Below are 24,541 nucleotides of genomic sequence, written 5' to 3' on the forward strand. Positions count from 1 at the left end.
TGTCTCCACTCGTGTACATTATGTCTGTTGAGCCACTAGCTATCCGTATTAGAGACAATCTTAATATTCGAGGCTTTCCCACCAAATATAAAGAATTAAAGATTAATTTATACCCTGATGACGTTTTAATTACGATTACCAGCCCACAGGAATCACTCACTCATCTAATGGAAGATTAAAGCATGCGGCCTCGTCTCTAATTATAAAATGAATGTAAACAAAACGATATTAGATGTCAATATGGATAGACGACATCTCGATCAGATAAAGAAAGATTACAATTTTGCATTGGCAAAATCTGATTTTGTTTACTTAGGTTTAGGGCTGCAACTAACGATTATTTTCATAATCGATTAGTTGGCCGATTATTTTTTCGATTAATCGGATAAAAAAAAAAGAATGTAAATGTTTCATTTATTTAAAATAATGTAATAAACAAATGATGTCAAATACAAACAGCAGAATAATAAAAAAACTGATAAAATGCATTTCTTGTCTTTATTTCCCAACCAGCCCCACCCCCAATTTATGCACATTTGAGCTTGCCACACTGCCTCCCACATATGCCACTGTGCCTGATACACCACTCCATCCTCCCCAGACATGCCACGCTGCCCTCCCCACATATGCCACTCCACTCTACCCCCAGATATGCCACTGTGGCCCAAGATATGCCTTATACACTCTGATACACCACTCCTTCCTCCCCAGACATGCCACACTGCCCTCCCCACATATGCCTTATATACCGTATATGCCTGATACCCCCAGATATGTCTCTCCGTCCTCCCCAGATATGCCTTATACCCCCCAGATATCTCATAGTCCCCTCACAGAGTCACAGACCCGTTCACAGCACACTGACACCATACTTTTATAAATAAGTACTGGGTTAATCTTCACTGCCCCCAGGATCTAGATTCCCCTTAGTTTGCCTCCTTTATCTCTAACTGCACCTTAAGTTAACTTTATTAAATTAAATCTCAGTCCTCCTCATTAAATTAACCTTAAACACCCCATTAACGATAACTACCCCTAAATTAAACCTAAACACCCCATCAACCACAACTACCCTAAGTTAACCCTAAACACCCCATCAACCACAAATGCCCCTAAATTAACCCTAAACACCCCATTAACCATAACTGCCCCTAAATTAACCCTAAACACCCCATTAACCACAGCATCCCCTAAATTAACCCTGAAGACCCCATCAACCACAGCATCCCCTAAATTAACCCTAAAGACCCCATTAACCACAACTGCCCCTAAATAAACCCTGAAGACACCTTCAACCACAACTGCCCCTAAATTAACCCTAAACACCCCATTAACCACAGCTGCCCCTAAATTAACCCTAAACACCCCATTAACCATAACTGCCCCTAAATTAACCCCGACTTCCCCTAACTTTCAGCAGCCCAAATATTAATTTTATACTTACAGTTAGATGAGTGTCACAGCCATGTGGTTCTGGGAGAAGGAAGGGGCGGGGCCAGTTGTCACAGTGATTACAGGGAGGGACTGTTAAGAAGGAACTGCTGCTGTGAGTCACTGAAACTGATTATATAATGAGGGGTGTTTTTTAGAGCGTTTGCTCTGAAAAAACCCTCATTTTATAAATCGATAAAAATCGATTACTCCACTGTGTGGCTAGCCGGTAAAGGCATTAAAGATGAAAAAGAATGACATGGCCCCCTTTCTCACCCTACCTAAACCCTATTGAGAACTTGTTTCCTTCCGCAGTTTTTGGTCATTAATGTATTTTTTTTTTTTGGGGGGGGGGTGTTGTGTTATGATATGTTATTTGCCTCTCATTATCTACTTCAGCCATACTTATTCCCCTTTTGCAAATTTCTTTAAATTTTTGTATTTTATAAATTATGCTGCTGTCAACATTAACTTAAACTGGCAAGAAAAAGGGGACATCAAGGGGACAATGAATTCCCAAGTTTATGAAAGTATCATACAGGAAAACATTTTGCCGGCTGAAGCAATAGAACAATTACCTTAAACATCGACGTAAACCTGCTACAGAATGGCTTAAAAAAAATAAATCCACCTTTTGGAGTTGTCCAGACCATGACCCGCTTAGAGATGCTGTGGAATGACCTCCCGAGAGACGAGTTTAAGCAGTTCTGTAAGGAAGAACAGTCTAAAATTCCTCCTGAACATTGTGCAGGTCTGATCCACACCTACTGGAAGAGTGTGATCACATTCACTTACTTCTTTTGTATTTCTTTATCCAAAGGAACATGCTTATAGGTGAATTTTATTCAATTAAGTTTAATGATGTTCTACCTATCTTTTGGTGTTTCTTAATGTACAAATTGTATCCCAATTGGTTACAGGGATGCCCTTAAAATGTTGAAGTTGGTGCTCCTAAAATTCAGTGGTTTTCTGGAGCTTCTACTAGTTTCCTTTTTTTAATTCATTTCCAGTGTCACTATGGTCACAGTGCCCCAAATGCTCCATTGATTGAATATTCAAAAAAAGCTCTTTGCTGTAAGTCATCAAGCCAGGTGTCATTTCTAGTTGGTGTCTACAGTAATTTTAACAGTAGAATACCTTTTGCTTTTCTCGCGCACCCGCTTTTGTAGGCCACCACTCCAATCGCCCTTATCAGCTTGGCTGAGTGTGATGGAAGTTGTTATCCACAAAAGTAGGTGCAAAATATATATTATTCTACTTTCATTTTGTAGAATAGTGGAAATTTGGTGTTTTTCATTTTAGAACCGACAAAATATGAGCCTACACGGTGATATAAACTACAATTTAAAATGTATTATGCTAGCATTAAACAACAACAAAAATACATAATATATAACTATATAAAAAGAAAAAAACAGATTAGCCAGAGGGCTCATCACATAAACTTCCTACATGAAATCAGATAGGCATCATGTGGGACACATGTTCCAAGCATCAGGAGGGATTATACAACTAGCAGAAACTATACCTAGTTAGTGGTTATAGAGCAGGTTACTGGTGGGCAATTGTCATAGTGTTCTAGGGAATGGCAGTTTAGATATTGGGAGGATACTGGGACATCTATGATTAGGCAACTAGCTATCTCCCTATGAATTAGTAAGTCCCACTTAACTAGCTATAGGAAAATTGTTGTTAATAAGAATTATAATAAAACATAACTTTCCTGTAAAAATCTTAAAATAAATAAGAGTATATAGGCAAATTACACAACCCACTAACCCAACCACGACTATTGAAGTAAAAATAGCGGCAACAAAAAAAACTCGACAGGAGAGACGCCTTTACTTCATTATTCCCACCGCCTATAAGGAAATACAATCACCCAACCCAGCACGAGTCACCAAATGCCCGTAGAAACAACTAGAACGACAAACACCTAAACCCCTCAGGTTCTGTCATCACGAGCGCGCCAATCGCGCGTCCCCGATCGTCATCGCGCTGCGCCGCCTGTACAGCTAACGCCAATGAAGTGCGACAGTGACGTCACGCGTCGCGCCCGGTGCTTACTGAATCTCCATCGAACAGCTGTCCGTTGTGTGCTTCGGGTGTCGGATTCCAGGTATTGGATCATAATAACAATGTTATCCAGTGGTGCGGTTTTATTGCGTCCTCCCGCCCTCCGACAGATGATTTGTTTGTTTTACTATGTCATACATCGTCCAGAGATTTGGTCTCTAATGCATTACGTGTATAATTGATTTACAGCGAATAAAACGGGCATACCTCACTGCTTGGAAATGTAACAATGCATGAGGGTGTTTGCGGGCGTGCTGTACATTTAGAAATTAACCTTTAAGAGCCATCATAAAGCTATTACATAATTTTGGGAATAACCTTGGATGTATAAGAAGGTGATGTGTTTATGCTTCCTGTGTTGCATAATTGTTTCAATCACTTTAAGCTTTAGTGATAGTTATTATTGTTTGCAACAAAACCAAAACACAGGCATTTTTTTTAAAAAAATATTCTAAATATTAAGAATATTGCCTGTTTGTAAGCCATGGTATTGAACTATATTAAAAAAAAATTCACGAGATGTTCTAAGAATAACATTGTGTATTTGTGATATATATATACGATGCCCTCCACTAATATTGGTAGTCTTGGAAGAATGCTATGAAATATTGTCTAATTATTGTTTAACCTTTTAATGTTTTCTCCAACAATAAATAATACACAAAATAGTCTGCTCTTTTTGATATCAAACAACTGCAAACACAACACAAAAAATATTGAAATATATGTGTGGCAAAATTATCGGGCACCCTTTTAGTGAATACTTTGTGCTACCTCCCTTTGCCAAGATAACAGCTCCGTGTCTTCTATGATGTCTGATGAGGTTGGAGAATACATGGCAAGGGATCTGAGACCTTTCCTCCGTACAGAACCTATCCAGATCCTTCAGATTTCAAGGTCGACGCTGAAGGGCGGTCATCTTCTGTTTTCTATGGGGTTCGTAGCAGGGGACTGGGATTGCCATGGTTGGACCACTTTTACGCTGGAAGATCCAATTGGGGGTTATTTTAGGTATTCATTTATTATCTGTTGAGTCCAGGTCCTCAAAACATTTTTTTCATATTTACTAAGGGTGCCAATATTATTGGAGGGCACTGTATATATATAAATGTGTGTGTGTGTATAATATATATATAATAAAGGAAATAACACATTTTTTGCTGTTTTGCAGTGTAGAAGATGGCAAAAATTTCAGACCTATATGATGTTACTTGGGAAGGTAAATAATGTTTGAATTATATGTGTGTGTTTGTGGGTATTGCAGGTAATGTTGTATTCATGAAATCACCATTTTGCTCCCCCATGACAGGTAGATTTGGTGATGCACAATATATGATTGAACTTATTATAAAGCATTAAAGGTCCTGGATTTCATATGTTTTACATGGCCCTCTTGCATGAGAAACCACAATGTATAATCCCTTCACAGTGAATAGTTAAATTAGAGAGTCGTTTGTAAGCTCTATAGTGCAAGGACCTCTTTTTGTGATGTCTGTAGACTGCTGTCTATGACTGCTCTTATTGTACCTCCTCCTTATTATACTTGTTTACTGCAAAGTGCTAAGTACATCTGTTATAATAACGCTAAATAAATAAAATTCTACATACATTCTTCAACTTATGGATTGGTGAATAAACACCACCATCTAGCTCTAGAAGCTCATAACCCATAGTGTCTTACTTCGGCGGGTTACTGTCATAATTCTTAATTCTTAATCAGTAAAGTGCTATCTGTATTTTGGGATTATTTATATATTTTAATTTCTCATGAATCTTATGAAAATAACTAATTCATATCCTTCCCTAACATATTAATATAACACAACTATAGTGTCTTTCCAAATGTTGATGTGTAATGTATGCATAATAGTGGACCCATGAAGGCAAATAGGAGGAAAATCACACTTCTAGACTGTATGTTGGACAACTCATTTGTTTGTGTGCAATTTTTTCTCTGGCACCAGTTCTTTTTGTCTTAATGTGCATGTGGTCCCTGCCATAATTGTTACTTTCCATGGAATATAACTAATATCCTTTCTCTCAAAACACTTGCTCGTCATTCTACTTGACAAGAAAAGATACCCTAAATAATGCACCATTCTTTTACAATGCTGTTGTCTAACAGGTGGTCCTTAGGCTAGCTTTCAGCCCTGCAGGGTTTTGTGAAGTCTATAACTTGTCTGAGGAACCCAAATGTAACCAACAAAAATATACACTCGCTTTATTAGGTACACCTGTTCATTGCTTGTTAACACAAATATCTAATCAGCCAATCACATGGCAGCAACTCAGAGCATTTAGTCAAGACAACATGCTGAGGTTTAAACTGCTGATCTACTGGGATTTTCACGCACAACCATCTCTAGGGTTTACAGAGAATGTTCTGAAAAAGAGAAAATATACAGTGAGTGACAGTTGTGTGGATGAAAATGTCTTGTTGATGTCAGAGGAGAATGGGCAGACTGGTTTAAGATGAGGAAAGGCAACAGTAACTCAAATAACCACGCGTTACAACCGAGTAATGCAGAATACCATCTCTGAACGCACAACATGTTGAACCTTGAAACAAATGGGCTACAGCAGCAGCAGACCACACCTCAAACTGGTTTCTTGAGCATGACAATGAGTTCACTGAACTCCAATGGCATCCACAGTCACCAAATCTCTATCCAATAGAGCACCTTTGGGATGTGGTGGAACAGGAAATTGGCATCATGGATGTGCAGCCGACAAACCTGCAGCAACTGTGTGATGCCATCATGTCCATATGGACTGAAATCTCTGAGGGATGTTTCCAGCACCTTGTAGAAAGTATGCCATGAAGAATGAAGGCATTTCTGAAGGCAAAGGGGAGTACTAGCAAACTGTACCTAATAAAGTGGCCAGAGAGTGTCCAATCCTCCTTGAGGATTGGACGTTGATCACCAAGACTTTCAATAAGGTCATAGAACAATGTTATGCATTAAGCAGAGTTTTAAGATCAACATGAAAACTCTTGATCTAGTAAATAAATCATAAAGATTTAAAGACTTTAGGTGTGCACCTTCCAGCCCAAGTGACACCACAGAGAGGACTCCTCCTTCGTACCTGAGGTAAAGAAGGACTCAAACACTTAAAAGCCCCTCCCAGAGAGCCCCACATTATCTGATATGACCACGTCCTGTTGCCAATATGGTTCCCTAGGATCTTAATCTGGTTCTTCAGAGAATCAGATTCTTCAGTTGTTTTCTCTGTTTGCTGTCCCTTAGGACAGTGTTTTTGGTGGCCATTACCTCCGCTAGACATATGGGCGAACTGGGCTCTATCTCTGAAGGAACCGTTTCTTTGTTTTTTGTTTTTTTCCTGGATAAAGTAGTGCTGTCTCTGCCTCCTGAGTTTACACCCAAAACAGTCAGCCTTCCACAAGTCTCCCCAGTTGGCGAAGGAGGAGGTCTTACATTAACCGGCTCTTTCTCTCTATCTACTTAGAATGAACTCTGCCCTTCAGGCAGTGTTTTTTTTTGGCTTCGTCCACTCCTAATAGAGGCTTGAGTATTTTGAAGCACTCTTTCGTGGAATAATTTTCGGCCATCAGTCTGGCCTATCCTGCCACTGGTCAGTCTGCCTCGTCTGGGATCCGAGCCCACTCTACTTGCACCATATCTACCCCCTGGGTGGAAAGGTCCCTCATCATTCCTGACCAGGGCAGCATTATAGACTTGATTGCGTGGCTAAGGAAGACTTGCTTTTTGGTCAGAAGGTTTTGCAGGCTGTTTTTTTTCTTTTTTTCCCACCATTTCTTAAGTCTTGGTATATCTGTCCACAGTGTCACCTCGGATGGCAGGGAACTTCTTTTCCCTGCTGATCCCTCGTGACACATTTGTCCCCTCACTTTCTTTGAATAAAGTCTTTTTACATTGTATTTCGCTTTCTGTGTAGTCTTTTTTTATTCACTGGGGTTCTCTGAGAGAGGCTTTTTAAGTGTTTGAGTCCTGCCCTACCTCAGGTATGGAGGACTCCTCTACGTGGGAAAAGAACCTCTTGGTAAGTAGAACTGTTTCTGTCTAGTCTATGCAGTTGATTTAGTGTACCTCATATGGATAAGCATAAAAAGTCATAAAACTCAGGCTAATTGTACTTAGTTGGATATATATTTCATGTCACCTCTGAATATTATGTTTCTACAATTCAAACAATATTTTTGCCTCAAATTAACAGAGGGGTTGTTCTTTGATCGAAAGTGGACTTTCATAGTCTGTTCATTATAAGAGTAATTTCTCAATTTTTGATTTGGAAACCATATTCAAGATCTGAGCAAATGCCATATACGGTTTTTAGGCGCATACAAGAAATGTTTTTATCCATAGAGGATCTTTAGTTCTTGCAGACTTCCTTGGGCCTTTATTGCTTCATGACAGTTATTTAGCCTGGCCTGTGATTTGTTTTTTCTGGTCAGGACAGCTTCATCTTTATTACGGAAAAATAGTTTCTTCTTTTTTTTGTTCTCTTGTCATTTCAAATATAATTAAAGGCTTAGGTTTTTGGTATATAAAAACGTATTGGTTATGCTATTTATGATGAAGGTTTAATAAAAATCACCTGCTGATTGATGGCACACTGATGTTCTGTAGAACTACTTGAAGATATTTTGTGCAGATGTTATACCACAAAATATTTTAGGAATCTTTAGCTTTGTCTCCTTCTACCAACATTTATCTTGATTATGGTTTAAAATATATGTTTAGATTAAATAACAGAATGGGGGGAAAAAGGCATTTTTTCTTCTTTATACCTGTCACTTAAGATTGGGTGCTATTTCTTAGGACATTTTGATTTGTTGGTTTTGGGGAAATTCACTTTTTGTTGAATATAGCCGCTATAGCCGCTATAGCCGTCAGAAGATATGTTAGAAATATCTAATGTCAAATGTATGATTTTTTTTTCAATTTAGCCTATATCTGTGTGATATGTTAGATTTTAATATATATGTAAGGAAGCCTTTCACAGCTTGTCATGTACAATACCACGTTCACCATCGTATACATGTAGAAAAAACTAACAGGATAATTTGTTAAATTTTTCTTATGTAGATGTAAAATAAGGTTAAACTTCTATACCCCCCCCCCCCGGATATTATGTATTAGGGATTTCTCTGAAGTCATCTCACCAATTTAATAATACATATTGCATAGCCATCTCAGCCTTTGATGAAGTTGAGAATGGTTGGCCCTGATATCCAAATATCCAAATATTTAACAAATATTCCTCATTTCTCACCACGTTATTTCTGTTTTATAGTATACGTATGATGAATCTTCTAGAACTTGGTTTCCTATCATGTGCATGTGTTTAACATGTTATTAAAAGTCTATTTCTTCAATAAAAGAAAGCTTATATTCTAAGGTGTCATAAATGGCTGTGTTAAAGCACATTTTTCTCTAGCTACTCCTGGGAGAAATGATACCGTAAAGAAAATCTTTCACTAGCCAGAATTAGCAATATTTTTAATTCCAAATTTGGGTGACAAATGTTTCAGAGGGTATAGTTACAGGATAGCATTACCCATTACTGCGCTCATTTATAATGGTGTGGAGAATGCTTTGGAGGCCAAGTTATTGGTAGGTTAGGGAAACTTGGCTGCCATGCTTCTCCGTGTATTCAGCCTTTGCCAATTCGCTGATGCGTTCATGCTTACAGATATTCATACAGTACCATTATAGTTTCCAAGGATCTTTATGTCAAGAAGTGTTTGTTCAGAGGCATTCGTAGGAAATTTGACCCAAGGGTGGTTTTGGTTAGGCTTAAAAATTCAATATCTAGCGATGGCAAATGTGAGTTCTCTCAGGATTATTGGTCTACTGATATTTTGAGCTCTGTGTTTAGAAACGTTTTGTTTCTTGATGGAAGCGTTATGCCCAATCCTTGCTGTTTTGTGTGATGTCGCTTTTTCACACTTTTTTGTTGGTTTGTTGCCAAAAACATATATCAGTGTATTCATTTTGTACAGGACTGAGAGATTTGAATAAAAACTTTGAAATATGTAGTAGTAGTAGTAGGTAAGAAACAGTCGGTCCATTTTCAGATTTTTTCCCCCCAACATGCTGGTAAGTTTTGCTTGTGATCGATAATATCACTTTTTTTCACTGAAAAACTCTTAAAGAAATAATATAGGTATACGTATTTTAATGCAGTGTTAGATGGTAATTGCAGTTTTCCATGGAAATGCATGGAGAGACTCCATCTAATCATCTCTATGGATGAGCATTTGCCCCATAGCCCCAGGTCGTGCATTCTGCCAAATACATATGCTGCTGGGACTTTACATATTCAAGGTGGTCACCTTCATCCAGCTCCAGCGTTGGCTCACACATGATTTCCATGTGTCTAATGAGACCGCCCGCGTTCATGCGTGTTCGGAGCTCCTGTTGATTGTAATGAGTGCTCCCCTGCAAAATAATTGAGATCTTTTAGCAGTCAACACTAGTGGGAATCCTAGGGGTGCTGCAACTTTGGAAGAAGGTAAAGTTATTGTATCGCAAAGTCAAAAATGCAAATTAAGGTACTCACAAAGTACTTGTGTGCTTTTATGTGTAATGAATTTCTTAGGGTCAATAGAATGATCCTTTAAGGAGGATTTGTTGATGTGGAAGAAATTAATCCAGACATGTCACTGGAAAGTTTATCCTCTGGCTTTTTAAACCAATACGTCAAATGCCTCTGCTCCCCCGAACAGTCTTCAAGACTGAGGAATGATACACTAGTCGGTGCTCACATCTCTATACAATTGACCGTACTTGTCCCAATATTGGCTAATTCTAGCATACTATCCAGAAATTAATTGCTTTTTCCTTGCACACAGTTTTTAGTGAATTTTGGAATTAATACTTTTTATGGAGATCTGAAGAGCTATAAATGTAATTTTTTTTAAAAATGTATTTCTAGAAATGCGAGACAAAATGAAAACATGGAGAGAAGAAAACTATCGAAACAGCGAACAGATCGTTCAAGTTGGTGAAGAATTGTTAAATGAACATGCTTCGAAACTTGGAGATGACAGTGAGTAATGGAAACAAATTGTTACTAAGACCTCCTTCCTCATAGATGATCTTTTAGGAAATGTTCTATTATTTTCCAATTTAAAATCATTCTGTCACTTTCCATACGCCTACATTTTACATATAGGTTTACTTCACTGCTTTTAGCACAGGCGACTCCATAAATGATAACTACCTATAACTTTTGCCTTTTTTTCTTCTTCAATGTGCAATGGTCTTGGTTGGTACTGCTATAGCTCCCATGAGGTAAAATAGTCAAAGGCTAAAGTTTCCACCAGAGTTCCAGCAGTTTAACAATATATAAGAAACTCATTCAAATCTTGTGAACTGGTAGATAAGATAACTGCTCCTGTGCAATATACATTGTTTAGGTATCTAATAGATATGTGCAAATGGGCCAAAAATAATTCAGAGAAATTTCTCAGTTCATTTTTGGCCCATTCATTCGTTTTCAGACAACAAATTCTGTTTCCTGCCCAATCGTTTTGGACAAAAATCAGGGGTTGTTTAAAATTCGGGCACAAAATTTGTTGTCTGTTGCCCACATGCCCACATTTACTCTCACACACTCTCTGACTCTCTGCCAACACGTCTGTGTCTCACATCTTCTTGTTCTCCTTCTTTTTTTCCTCCTTTCTCTTCTATATCGTCTTATTTCTCGCTTCTTGCTTCTGTCTTTGTCCTCTCATCCTGAGCCTCCATGTTCACACAAGGTTATCTTAGGATAAAATGGTGGAGTTTGCGGTGATGTCCTTTCCCCGATACTCCGAAGACGTCACCATTTTGGTCTTAGGGCAATTTAGTGGAGGTTATATCCACAGACGAAAAAAGAAGATGAACAAGAAGATGTGAGACGTGGAATTGCAAGTGTTTGGCAGAGAAGGTAGGAAGACATTCGGAGAGTCTGAGCGAAAGAGCCCGCAAACTTTGGAGGGAAATTTGTAGCTGTAACGGGTTCACCAAGAGAGCTGCAGTAACTCCCAGAGATCACCCACATGTATCCTTCTGTTGTCCCCCAAATCACTTCCAGCCCCAGTCAGCATGCGCACCTTGGAACCCTGCTATGTGTACCCAATAAGTAGACACAACTACCTTGAATTGAGTACATGAATGTTTATTGATGTAAAACGTAGACTCCTATATCCACAGAACTGCATTAACATAAACTAACATTGATAAACAGGTACATGTAGACAACCCAACCTTTAATCCCCTTTAGCTACTGAATCTCCCCCTGGCAGCCATCCTGTTAATGGCATTAGTTTACACAATGGAGTTCCTGCCTGTTTGGCAGCCAAGCTGGAGCCATCTTTGAGTACCTTGCGGCCCTGTATGACAGGTCATTCTGTCACAGTAGCTGTTTGCTTATAAAGCTTATTCCAATTCTACTGATCTTTAGGAATCACACTTGCATGCATGTATACATATGTTCTCTATGGAAGGTTTTTTTAATGTGAATTACGATAATTGAGTGGTTTCCAGTGGCTGCTGCCCACCTCCTGACAGGCTGAACTAACAGGTGTGCTGTCCGGCTATTTACAGCAGAATGCACACAAAGAAGTCAATCGAATTCTGCTCGAGTAATGACTGCACATTCAATTATTTGCCATGTCCTATTTGATCCATCTACAGATCTCCAAAAAAAGTGCCTATATAAGCTAGAGATAGTAAAGGAATGCATTAGGTTGACTTAACAGCTTTTTGTCTCCCAGCAAATTATGTAAGTCGCTCCGTGGAGCGATCCAACAGTAACAAAAACCTCACGTAACACGAGATCCCCAGCAGAGAGCCTTCATAATGTGTGAAACACCAGAGAAGCAGCTCCACAAATAATATTGATGTAATTTACCAAGTGTTGCTTCCTTTATATCCTGGGAGCCATCGCTCCTAACATTTTACTTAATGCCATCGTTTTTTTGACACCGTATATTGATGTATATACGTTCATCAATCTCCTGTATGGATTTGTGCTGTATAAACCCGAGCTAAACCAAATTGGGCAGCACTCTATAAATCAGCAGATTGGAGTGTGTGTTTACAAAGGCAGAAATGTATAGTCATAGTATAATACTGTGACCCCGTACAGTACAAAGGTTATGAGCGAGCCTGGTGAGCTTAATTGTAGTTTGTTTGCTATGAAAGATCTGCAAAATATCTCTTTGGCACAGAAGTCAACTTTGTATTGGCTCAGCACTCTGTCATCACTCGGTGGGTCGTCTGAGCAGGCGACGGAGAGCACATTCTGATACATTACATCTCTCCTTGCTTTGGGTACCCCATGCTTGGTCTCCGCAGGATTGCATTCTGCTGATAATTAGGTCTCCTGTGAGCAGCAGCTGTTCCAACAAAAACATATTCCAGGAAACGGTCACCTAACATATAGGAAATCTGACCCCTTTTGGCACGGGACTATCGTTTGGTACCTTTAAACAATATTAAACAGAGCCCCAATGGTAAAAGCTCATTTATCTTGTAGAGTTGTGAACTTTGGCAGCACCGGTGCTTTTCTTAATTCTCAAGTAATACAAAAATGTTGTGCTTTTGGTTTGGGACATCGATGAAAATCCTGATTTATGCATGCACAACGGCATGCACCTCCATATAAAACTTGGCTATGTTTCTCCCTGTGCTTTTTGGGTCGCATTCTGTCTAGTGGTAGGACTTTTATAGTTTTTAAACAATGGTTATATTGTTTATTACAATAATATTATTAGGAGCCCCAAAGTCATTTGTCCGCCATAATGAGGTGTGACGTTTACACTTTTTTTTTAAAATCCTCTTTATTTCTCTTCCATTTCATAAGGCTATGTAGACAAAAAATGTATGCAAGCACTACTTCTTGGTCCTACTATAACAATAGGCAAAATATCACAAAGTTCATGTAATAATGAACATATTACATTTCTTGAACTTGACCAAGGAAAGCTCCAAGAGACTATCTCTTGGAGCTTTTCAATTACTGATTCTGCTAAATAAGATAATGAAGACATGGCAGACCATGCCAGGTCACTAAAGACAAAATGCTTTTCTGTGAGAGATTTTTTTCCCCTTGGTCAAGTTCAATAAGTGTAATATGTTCATTATTCCATGAACTTTGTGATATTTTGCCTATTGTTAAAGTTTCAGTAAATAATGGCTTTATTGATTTGAGTTTAAGTTCACATTGTCCCGTCTTAACACAGGTCTTTTACCAGAGAGTTTTAGGAACTCTTAGTGCTGGTTACTATATTTCTTCAGTTTTATGACTTTAATGGCAACGAACTTTTGATTTATTTAATGTAGAGTAAATAAGATGGCTCAGACATTGTAGAAGTTCTTTGGTGTGTATATACGTAGATGTGGATGACTGATAAGGACCTGTTCGTCTGCCTAGTCTGCATATTTTCCCCGCTTACTTTAAGGCGGTAGATCCTAGTTGATCTCCAGTTTGATTTCCTTTCAGACCTTATCATCCTTTTATTTTTATCCAAAGCATGTTTCAATTACCTTACTTTTTTCTACCTCCATCAAAGCATACTTATCAGTGGCTACACTTACATGTACATAAAAAGTAAAATGGCGAAAGACCTTCCATTTGTCTCTGGAAAAATCCCATTTTGGGGCCGCTCGATAAACAGAATGTAGTATTATAAACTATTTTTGTGCTTGGCAAATTTAAGCTCTTTACTGTTTTCCAACAAGACAGTAGATGGTATAAGGGATTGTTTTTAAGTGAGAATATTTTAATCAGTGGTCTGTTTGAATCTTAAGCTGTTTTTTTTCTTCCTCTCTATCATTAAAGTACAAACACATCTGCTATCAAATGAAAATATTTTTGTGCTATTTAGGGGACCTTCCTGTTTTGATCTACATGCCCAATGACATAAATTACAACGCATGTTAGAGGTTACTTTCGGTCCTGGAATCATTTACAATGTTCCCTCAGACTGAATAATTTCCCTATTTTAGAAAATGCCTATTTGGAGTTTATTTTGCAGAGACTAATGTCCGCCTCTCCCTGCCTCTCCTGAAACCAGGAAGTATTAACAGGAAGCATACTTAAGTACACTTCCTGCACATGATCAGTAGTCCTCCCATTGAAGTCAGGAGCTTAATGCCACATAAATCAATGGAAGTAGAGGCAGCCAATTGGATATGTCGTAGCTAAAAGTTATGTGATTGGCCTGTGTTACTCCTATTGACTTCAGTAGGAGTGCTAGAAGAGCGCATGCACAAGTTATACCTAAAGCTGTAAATATACTTATATTAAAAGTAAAGTTTTCAAAATGATTCTCAAGAGATTAAAAGAAAAATGAACACCTTGAGTTAGCTGTCAATAATCACATCTTTTTAACAGTACAAGATACGTAACGTATAGTCAGATACTCGATGATCAATACGCTGTCCCAAAGTTCTGTCTTTTCTCCTCAGACCCCCGTACAAAGACTGCAGGAATCAGCTGGCTAACTTTATACCAACAATGCAATAGTCATTTAATAATACATTTTCTTTTTAGGTGAATTATAACTTGTACAAAACATGGTGATGCACTGAGTTGGGGTTCAGTATAGACATTAAATGTTTATAACTCTAGATTGAGCATCTCCCTTTTACATAACTTTAGATTTTTTTTAAATTCACTTTTAATTCAAAACAAACACTTTTGCACTTGCCCAAAATGAATTCGTATCAGTCTATTAGTTTTGGTTATGAGGTTTTATCCACTTTTTTTTTATATTCATTCATTCTTTTCTTTTTGCAGTTTGGATAATACATGAACAAGTGTTGATTGCTGCACTGGACTGTGGCCGTGACGATATAGCAATGGTAAGTGGGATTTGTTTTATGTAAATTATATCATGCTTGTGTGTTGTGGACTTCCTAAATGCTGGATTCTAATAGTGGAACCTGTGCGCAACGCTTAGAATACCATCTCATTTTCCTCTCGCCACTGCCTGTACTGAGAGCAAGATCCATGCTTACGTACGCTTCCTTCCGCGTCCTCTGTAGCCCAAAGTTTAAGATGAGACAGCAGTCTAAAATAAGGCCTGCAGTAAAAGCGGTCGTACAACTCCTCCTTTAATGAGCAGCCAGTTGTCATTTTGTTCTTCTTTCCAAACGCATCAAACTAAAACACATGATGGGTAGAGTAGCAGGTATTTAGATGTGCAGTTTGGATACCCCATGATCGTTACTTATAATCAGCATTGTGCAACACCATCTTTCAAAACTGATGTATTGAGAAATTGCAATAACGCTTATTCAAGGAAAAGTTAAGGAACGTTAAAGTAAAATTATGATGAGCTTCAAAACATACCCGGCAGCGTCCGCCCTCCAACTTCTTGGTAAATTTAACCTTTAAAGTATTTCCGTCACCCAAATAAATGTGACCCAACTAAGCGTGTTCAGTTCATTCTTTCGGTGCTTTTGCGGTCTGCAAATAAAATCTATTTTCCCGTTCTAAAAATTTTCCTGGCAAGCCGTTATTATAATACGTATTATTTGTCTGTCTGTTTGCAGACATGGTTTGACCCGCCAAAATTTATGTGAATAACCTTTTCACATAAATCTCCATTCCAAGGCCCCAATCCTAAATTTGCAACAGAAAAATAGTATTTAATAGGATCTGATGGAGACCGGCGACATAGACATAGTAAAGGCTTATGACTGATCTACAGTATGGAGGACGTTTCAATACAATTCTGTATAATATATACTTATATATATGTATATAATATATAAACTGACCATTCAGCTCGTCTGGTGTGCCTGTTTATTCTCCCGTAACGACCTCAATCAGTCCTTGATCTCATCTTAGGTTTAGGATCGCCATATGGCTATCCCATACATGTTTTAAATTTCCTTTACAGTGTTAATCTGTACCACTTCTTCTTGGAGACAGTTCCACTTATCTACCACCCTCTCAGCAAAATAAAACTTCCTTACCGCTAAACCTCTGACCTTCTGGTTTTAGATTGACCTCTTGTTCTAACATTTCTTCTCGTTTGAACTAAACTTCCCTCCTGTACTTTGTTAAAGAATTTAAATGTTTCTATCACATTCCCTCACTCTCTTTTCTTCACAAGCTATATAAATCAAGATCCTTTCGTCTTCCCTGATAACGTTTACCCTGCAAACCATTTACCATTTTAGCCCTCCTCTGGACTCTCTAGAATGTCTATCTTTCTGGAGTTGGAGTCTCCAGAACTGTATACAATACTCCTTGGATGGGTCTGACCAGAAACCTTCCTTTTTCTGCTACTAACGCCTCTAAATATACAGCTCAGTATGCTGCTTACATTTTTTCCGCTTACTTTATGTTCCTTATGGAAATAATTACTTCTAAAGCCTTTTCTTCTATGTAGCCCACGAATAGTAATATTTCATTGTGTTTCCAGTCTTGTCTGCAGGAGCTGAGAAGACAATTTCCTGGCAGTCACAGGGTGAAGAAACTAACCGGCTTACGATTTGAAGCTATGGAAAGGTAAGAATGTCACTACTTTCTCAAGTGTTTTTTTTTTTTTGTTTTGTTTTTGTTAGTTTTTTGCAACATGTAAACCTGTAGATTACCAAATCAAGTTTTGGAGCATAATCAAATGTGGAAAAGTAAACTCTTGGCTACTGAGTGCTGAGGTTCACAACATGCCGATGTCATGGCAGCTCAACTGCATACTTAAGAGCGGACATTACATTAAAACCAGCGGAAGCTCAGCCGATGTGCGTGTTGAGCATCAGCCATTTACAAATATGCACGCTATGTTCCCAACTATATCAAAATTGTTAATATTAACTAACTTCTTATGGCTATGACGTTATGGCTATGACGTATTAGTTATTTACCAGAACAACAATGGAAATCATCTTGGGAGAAAACACAGATAGCCCAAGGATCAAGATCACTTTAGCACTTGATTTGGCCCAAGATGGGTATGAGGACTTCTTTATGTGTATTTGAGTATACATACAGTGTTTCTATGTATATAAATATATATACATACACACAATTTGCTAATGCTACAAGGTTTAAACCTCATAATCGGTACATCCTGAGCATTATTACATAGCTATTAGTGCATTTTAAGGTGAAACCCCCTTAACATTTTTCATCTTCCTATATTCATTTTATTTGATGTGATGAATTTACAACAACGACAGAACTCAGAATCCCTTTTTATTTTTGGCTAAGAAGTGTTATTGTACATCAGGGTAACACCCAATAGTGAGCAATGGAAAATAGTTGTATTTTTAATGTTTTCCAATTTCCTTGCCTTCATAAACCAAATTAAATGGCAGAAGAACATATTTTTGAGCTCAACAGAACAGAACCATTTTGTGCTGAATCGTACAGTTTATTTGGTTAAAATGTATGTTTTCTGGAACTAATTTTACAGACGTGGTTTTCACTTTCCATTTTGGAACAGGTATGATGATGCACTCCAGATATATGACAGAATATTACAAGAAGATCCAACCAACACAGTAAGTGAAATATCGTGCCTGTAGGGAAATTTGATAGAACCCGCTCAAGACTATACACTTTGAATAGCAAAATATTGGTTCAAATCATTCCCTCTCCCATAGGGGGAATACATTTCCTTTAATTATTTTTTATTAACAGAGACATATTCTTTCCTTGCACAAGTACCATGAGCTGTGTATTCAATATCTAAATGGGGACAGTTTATACTGTTAACTGTATCTGGAGACTGATAGGGTGTTTATAATTATTGTTACAGTTGTAACTATTCGTGCATTGCTTGTAAGGGGTCGTATCACTTATTCTATCCAATATTTTCGTCTTGAAGGAATGGTTTCACTTCTAATGGAAATGTTTTCTTAAGCATCCTGCGATTTATTTAACCCCTTAATGACAGCCCATACATGTTCGGGCTCAAAATGCATTGTTTTCAATGGGTTTAGTGACTGCCCATTGTCCTTAAGGGGTTAATAAAGCATTAGCACCCTATGAGACGGTAAGTGTTTTTTCCTTCAAGCAGCAGGACAGGATCTGAAATAAAAAAAAAAAAGATTACATACCCTCTCCTCCTCCAGGCTAAAAAGCCACACCACCCGCCTTGATCCCCAGTATTTCCCTGTCCTGGGCAGGGACAGGATGTTTCTTCTGCTTCCTTTTATTATTTTCCTACCGGGGTTGGTTCTCCTTCAATGAGTGGTATCCCAGAAGGCGCCCTGGAAGACTGCCACTGTGTTTATAAACGTGTGCATGTGCGGCTGTGTTTAGTCAGCCATTGCCGGAGTCTCGTATGTCACGCGGTGATGTCGTCAGCCGTACCTGACTATGAGATAGCTTGGTTGGTAAATGCCCCTGACTGCAGATTTTAAAGCCCGGCTCTCTCCCATCAGCAGTTTGGTTAATGTCTCTGGGTGGTCTGGGTGTTCCTTGCCGTTGTGGTTTTGCACAGCTTCTCAAGCCTTAAAGTTACCTGTGTTTTATTTAATTCATGTGTTTTTTTGTGGTTCTTGAAGGTTTTCTGGTTCTGTGATGACCCTCCTCCTGATCCTTTATCTGAACGGAAACAAAACGTTTATTCTAGAAGCCTTTAATTTGTCACCTGATGGGTATAAGAGAAAATCTTACTCTGCTTGCATTCAAGCAGTTTCAGAATCCTCCAAAAAAACTGAAAGTTATATCAGCTTCTCCAGATCAGATCTGCGAAGCCTATACCTGGTCATCTCTCCATACATTCTTAAAGCCTTACAGGCTCAACATTTTGGCCTCTGAGGATGCTCCTTTTGGGTGTAAAGTTTTGCAGTCAATGGTTAACCCAACCTAGTTCTCTGGCTTGCTACATCCCTAATATACGCTGCCGCTTAGAGGATGGGGGAAAACCAAACAGTGGCAGCACTTGATTCCCTCCCTTAGTGTCTTTTTTGCATTAAATTTGTTTTGGCTTTTTATTTTCTGGGGATCCATGTGGGTGGTGTGACTATAGCCTGTAGGAGAAGGAAGAGCTTGTTGTTATTTATTATTATTCTTTTAATTTCCGATCTTGTCCTGCCCAAAAGTTTCATGATAAAACCCTAATGTATGTTGCCCCTTGGAGCCGAGGAAATAAAATTTATGATAAGAAAATTTAGTTTTTTTCCGCTTAACATAACCAAGCCCAAAGTTTCCCTGACATTGTGTATTTCCAGCTGCTAATCTCTGGGCTATTATGGTTATTGTAATGTTGAAGGAGCACATCGTTTTCACTTGATTGAGGTATTGAGGGTCGGTGGTTCAGTTTTATTGCGCAACATTTTCATGTTCTCAGTAATCCTTTACCTGGTTCCGGCTTATAGTCAAAGATTACTCTCATACTTAGTACTTTTTTCTTTAGTAGCCTATGCTATTGTTTCAATAATTTTTTTTTGTTTATTGTATACTTTATTATTTTCTGTTTTCCCGCTATTCCCAGCTTCTCGGGTAGTCTTCCCACACCCTCCAAACTCTCACCCTTCCTTCCTGCCCCCATAAATGACAAATTTAACAACAAAATCGAAAGTGAGACACCTCATGTTTATAGCGCAACACTGCCATGAAGACAGTAAAGAATTCGGCTTGGCTAGGCTTCTTATTTTGCGGCGTGAAAAGCTAAATAAAAATGTTTCATAAATTGTCAGGTATTGAAATTGTTTATATATAATTTACCTGCTAATTATTTCCATATGCACATGCGGCTGCTGTGAGCAGGGAAAAAAATCTCTGGATTTTAAACAGAACTTTCGCAAAGTTTACTTTGGCATATAGAACAGACTATCACTTTTTCTTATGTGTATGCTGACACATGGAGTTGCTTAGATTTTAGAATAAAGCAAAAATGAAGGGACGTTAACCCAGCCAAACAGCTTGCTTTGGCCAAATCATTTTAACGCTTCCTCTGTTGTATACGATTTGTTCAACTCATTCGGAAAAAGCTCCAGAGAAAAAGCCTACATTTGATAACAAGAAAGAGGCATCGTCGTTTTGTTTTTTTCTTTTATTAGTTTTTCCTTAAATATATTTATATATAATACATATGTAAAGATTGCAATTTTTAGAGTTTAAAAAAAAAATCTCCTTTGGTTGATACGTTTATTTTAATTTTTTTATATTCTCTGAATTTAGTGGTTAATTAAAAGTAAATCTGTCACCTGGCTTTTATATGAGGACAGGTAGAAAACAAATTAGGTTTTCAACTTTTCACTATGTAATGCTGTGTTGTGACCATAATCAGTTGGATATTCTGCTAGATATTAGTTTCACTGCTAGAGATGTGTGCATGTGTGGTGTCATGTGCTTGCGCTAGGTTTCTCTGTGGAATTATGAAGCATTTGGGGCATAAAAAAGAAAAAAAAAAACAGATTGTACCCCAGTGTTGATAGTTGTATGCTCCACAGGGAATGTTAATTTAAGATATATACCGTAGTGGTAATACATAAGAAATTATGAGAAAAAAAACATCCACATGGAACAGCACCTTTAAAAAAAAATAATCAGTCTCCCAGTATTGTAAGTGGGGGCATTTCTGGTGTCCATGTTAAAGTAATAAGTGTTAATATGTGTTGGGAAATGGAAAGTGAAGCATAAAGCTACACTCTAGACTTGTGCGTTTGGATTAGTACAAATTGCAAATTTACCAAATGTTGGTAAATTCCATCATTTATATAAAGCCAGAGACCCATGAATCGAAGAAAACAAAGCAAAAAGCTCATAATTTTCATCTGAAACGTGTGGGTCCACATTCACTCACATCCTCTCATGCTCTCATTCTCGTTCACACTCTCTAAATGTTTCCCTACCTTCTCTGGTGACCACTTCTGCATCTACTTCTTCTATCTTCTCTTCATCTTCAATCTGCTATCTTTAGCCACTTCTCCGCAGGCATAACCTGGTGGGAACGTCCGCTGAAATTGCAGTGCTTATAGTAATGTCCTTTCCCCAATCCTCCAAACGGGTAGAAGGTCGTTACCTAAAGCGTAGGCATTTTTCCCTCACATGAACTATGGACTATATGGCGGCATTTACTATGATGTCCTCTCAGCGATCCTTCACAAGCCCCGCCATATTGCTCCATGTTCAAGTGAGGACAAAATGACGGAGCTTGTGATGAGGTTGGAGGATCGGGGAGAGGACATCACAGTAAGCGGTGCCATATTGCCCAGAGTCCAAGTTAGGGCCAAATGATGGTCCTTGTGATGACATCCTCTCTCCCTATTGGAGCATCACAGAGAGGAATGTCACTGCATGCACCTCCATTTTGGCAGAAGCTCCCACCGGGTTACATCTGTGGAAATGGGAATTAAGATAGAAGATGAAGAAGAAGATATGGAAGTGGTCAGCAGAGAAGGTAGGGAAACATTTAGAGAGCGTGAGAGTGAATGTGAGCACTAGGCAACAAATTATGTTCCCAAATTAAAAATGCCCCTCGATCTTCTCCTGAATCAAATGGCCTATGAATTAAATTCACCAAAAATGAACCGAAAAATTAGTCCAAATTGTTTGTTTTTGGTCCATTTGCGCATATCTGCAACTCACTGTACTTTTTTGTTTTTGCTAGTTCAGTAGTTTTGTTCCACATTTGTAAAATACTATAAAATCACAACCAACATGATTTCTATAACTCTGCCCCATGTGTGTTGGGCTACCTAAATGGGCTTCAGATGTCTGTATTTTTTTTAAGCAGTCTTCCTTCCGTCTCTATTCTAATTTCCGTGAACGTTTTAATAACGCCAATAATCCCCTTTTTTGCCAATGAGAATAAGTTCAGTTTCATTCTTGAAAGCAAAGCTTTTTGGTTCACGTAGCAACTGATTGAGTCAACCAAAGGAATTGCAATGAAACCCTCTTGTATTTACACCTCTAGGGTAGTAAAACCTCCGCTGAGATACAGACAGATTAGAGGAATCGCAGGAAGGAGAGATACGGCTCTGAATGGTGTTTGGGGATTAGAAGCCCCTGCTGATTTGTAATTACTACATTCTGACCGGTCGTTTCTTCAAATGAAGCGATGCATACAGCGTTTGCATCAAAAGGAGGGCATACAAGATGTGATTGCGAGCACGGCTCTGCATTGTCTCGGTGGACACCGTAGCGTGTGTTTATGTTCCCAATCCAAACAGCGACCATGTAGAGGAATTCTTCTGGCGTTAAGATCATTTACACAGCCACACATTACCTTCCTCGCAATCCCTTTGGGTTTTGTAAGCGGCTAATCCTCTATTAATGTTAACCTATAGGCAGCCAGAAAACGAAAGATCGCCATTCGAAAAGCCCAGGGACGAAACACCGAGGCCATCCGAGAGCTGAATGAGTATCTGGAACAGTGAGTGTTTTACAAGAGGATTTTGTTTTACTCTTCTGATATATTTTTTTTTTGTTTAATTAAAATGGAATTTGCATTTGATTTAGCTGTGTGCCAACACTATTCATTTACTCTCGTTTCCCACCCAGTCGTGGTCTATTCCTCAAGTATATCTAATTTTTTTTTCCTCACAGATTTGTTGGCGACCAGGAAGCCTGGCATGAACTCGCAGAACTTTACATTAATGAACTTGAGTAAGTTACTGAGTTGGTACACCTGTAATGTATCACACAGCATTTGGTTATATTAAATGAAATATTAATTAACAGAAAAAAATATTACTTTAAAATTGTTTGTTTCGTGTGCAGCAAACTTCTGATAGGCCTGTTACCTCCTTTTTTTATTGCCTGTTTAAATCATTTTTAATTATTTTTCTTGCGAACAAAACAATTTAACTTGTCGAGTTACTTAAGTGTATTTGCCAACAAAGGTCATTTTATCGCTCGAGGCTCCCGGTTGCCAGGGTACAAAGCCAGCGGTAATCAGGAATTCTGAGTGTGATGGGCGTCTGCTTATTGGATATGTAATGTTTTTTGTTGGGTGCTTTTATGGCTGCATTGACAGGAGGAAATCCCGATGTGAAAGGATTAGCCTCCAGCCTTAGTTCAAGTTTTCTAATATTGCAGCATTAATTCTGTCCTCCTTCTCTCTCGAAGGCAGAGGCGTGTTATTTTATCTGCCTTAAGTTATTGTGCCCTGCCTATTTTATCACATTGTTTCCTTCCTTTTTGTGTTGGGTGTATGGTGAAGTCCCAAGACTTTCTCAAGAGAAAGTATTTTTTTTTCTTTTGTGCCTGTTACATGTATGTAAATAACTCAACACTCTACCTTATTTTCACCCGATTCGGAAAGAATATCTGCAATTTAAAAACGATGTAATTTTCAAATTAATTTTCATGACTTTTTTGTATTTTCCCAAGCTAGTCAGATAAGTCTCCACACATTTCTGTTCTCGATTAGTTTTGCTTATGTCCCAGCACTAGATCTCTAAATGAAGAATTACAATAGCCCATTTTTTTAATTCTCTGTAAATTCTGAAAGTGTAATCTGGTCAAGAATATGATAAAAATAGCCGTTCGCAGTCACATACTTGAGTACATTTTAGGAAGCGTTTATTGTGTAAATCGTTTTATGTTCCTAACTAACTTCCATTTTTTTTTATCATAAATTACGTTTATGCTATTTGACCTACAGTACAGTTTATATCAGTATAATTATTTGCTACATTTGCCGTCTATACTTACAGATGTGTAAATGAATAACTGTATGTGCGCAGTTTGTGGGTTAATCGCCCCAACAAATATAGACTTTATTATTATTATTATTTTTTATTTATAAAGCGCCAACAATTTATGCAGCGCTTTATACAATACAGATATTGAAGAGGTATGATGAGAATTGACAGCCGGAGAGAGCCCGGCTCGAAGCTTACAATCTTGAGGCTTTAACATAGAACTTTTGTGATCTGTGCATCTATATATAACTGCTGTATGAACCCGCTTCTCACGTGTGCATTTCTGTTTTTCTTTTCCCCAGCTATGCAAAAGCAGCTTTTTGTTTGGAGGAGCTTATCCTGACTAACCCACACAACCATTTCTATTACCAGCAGTTTGCAGAAGTGAGTATATTCCACGTTAATTGAGCAATTCCCAGTGTTGGAATGAGGAATATCCCACA

At 38.3% G+C, this 24,541-nt stretch overlaps 1 protein-coding gene across 1 annotated transcript in view; it reads left to right on the top strand.

Annotated features, from left to right (window-relative positions):
- Window positions 1–3,440: 3,440 nt before the first annotated feature.
- The window catches only part of EMC2 (ER membrane protein complex subunit 2), a 28,641-nt gene continuing 7,540 nt past the window's right edge, over window positions 3,441–24,541 (top strand). The window contains exons 1-9 of the mRNA XM_053466793.1: window positions 3,441–3,550; window positions 4,679–4,726; window positions 10,429–10,542; window positions 15,283–15,347; window positions 16,919–17,004; window positions 17,942–17,999; window positions 22,740–22,825; window positions 22,999–23,058; window positions 24,401–24,482. Coding sequence (XP_053322768.1) covers window positions 4,687–4,726; window positions 10,429–10,542; window positions 15,283–15,347; window positions 16,919–17,004; window positions 17,942–17,999; window positions 22,740–22,825; window positions 22,999–23,058; window positions 24,401–24,482 — 591 coding nt within the window. The 5' untranslated portion in view covers window positions 3,441–3,550; window positions 4,679–4,686. The remainder of the gene's footprint in view (window positions 3,551–4,678; window positions 4,727–10,428; window positions 10,543–15,282; window positions 15,348–16,918; window positions 17,005–17,941; window positions 18,000–22,739; window positions 22,826–22,998; window positions 23,059–24,400; window positions 24,483–24,541) is intronic.

The sequence above is a fragment of the Spea bombifrons genome, chromosome 5 (assembly GCF_027358695.1).
Source record: "Spea bombifrons isolate aSpeBom1 chromosome 5, aSpeBom1.2.pri, whole genome shotgun sequence".
In the NCBI taxonomy this organism is placed as follows: Eukaryota; Metazoa; Chordata; class Amphibia; order Anura; family Pelobatidae; genus Spea; species Spea bombifrons.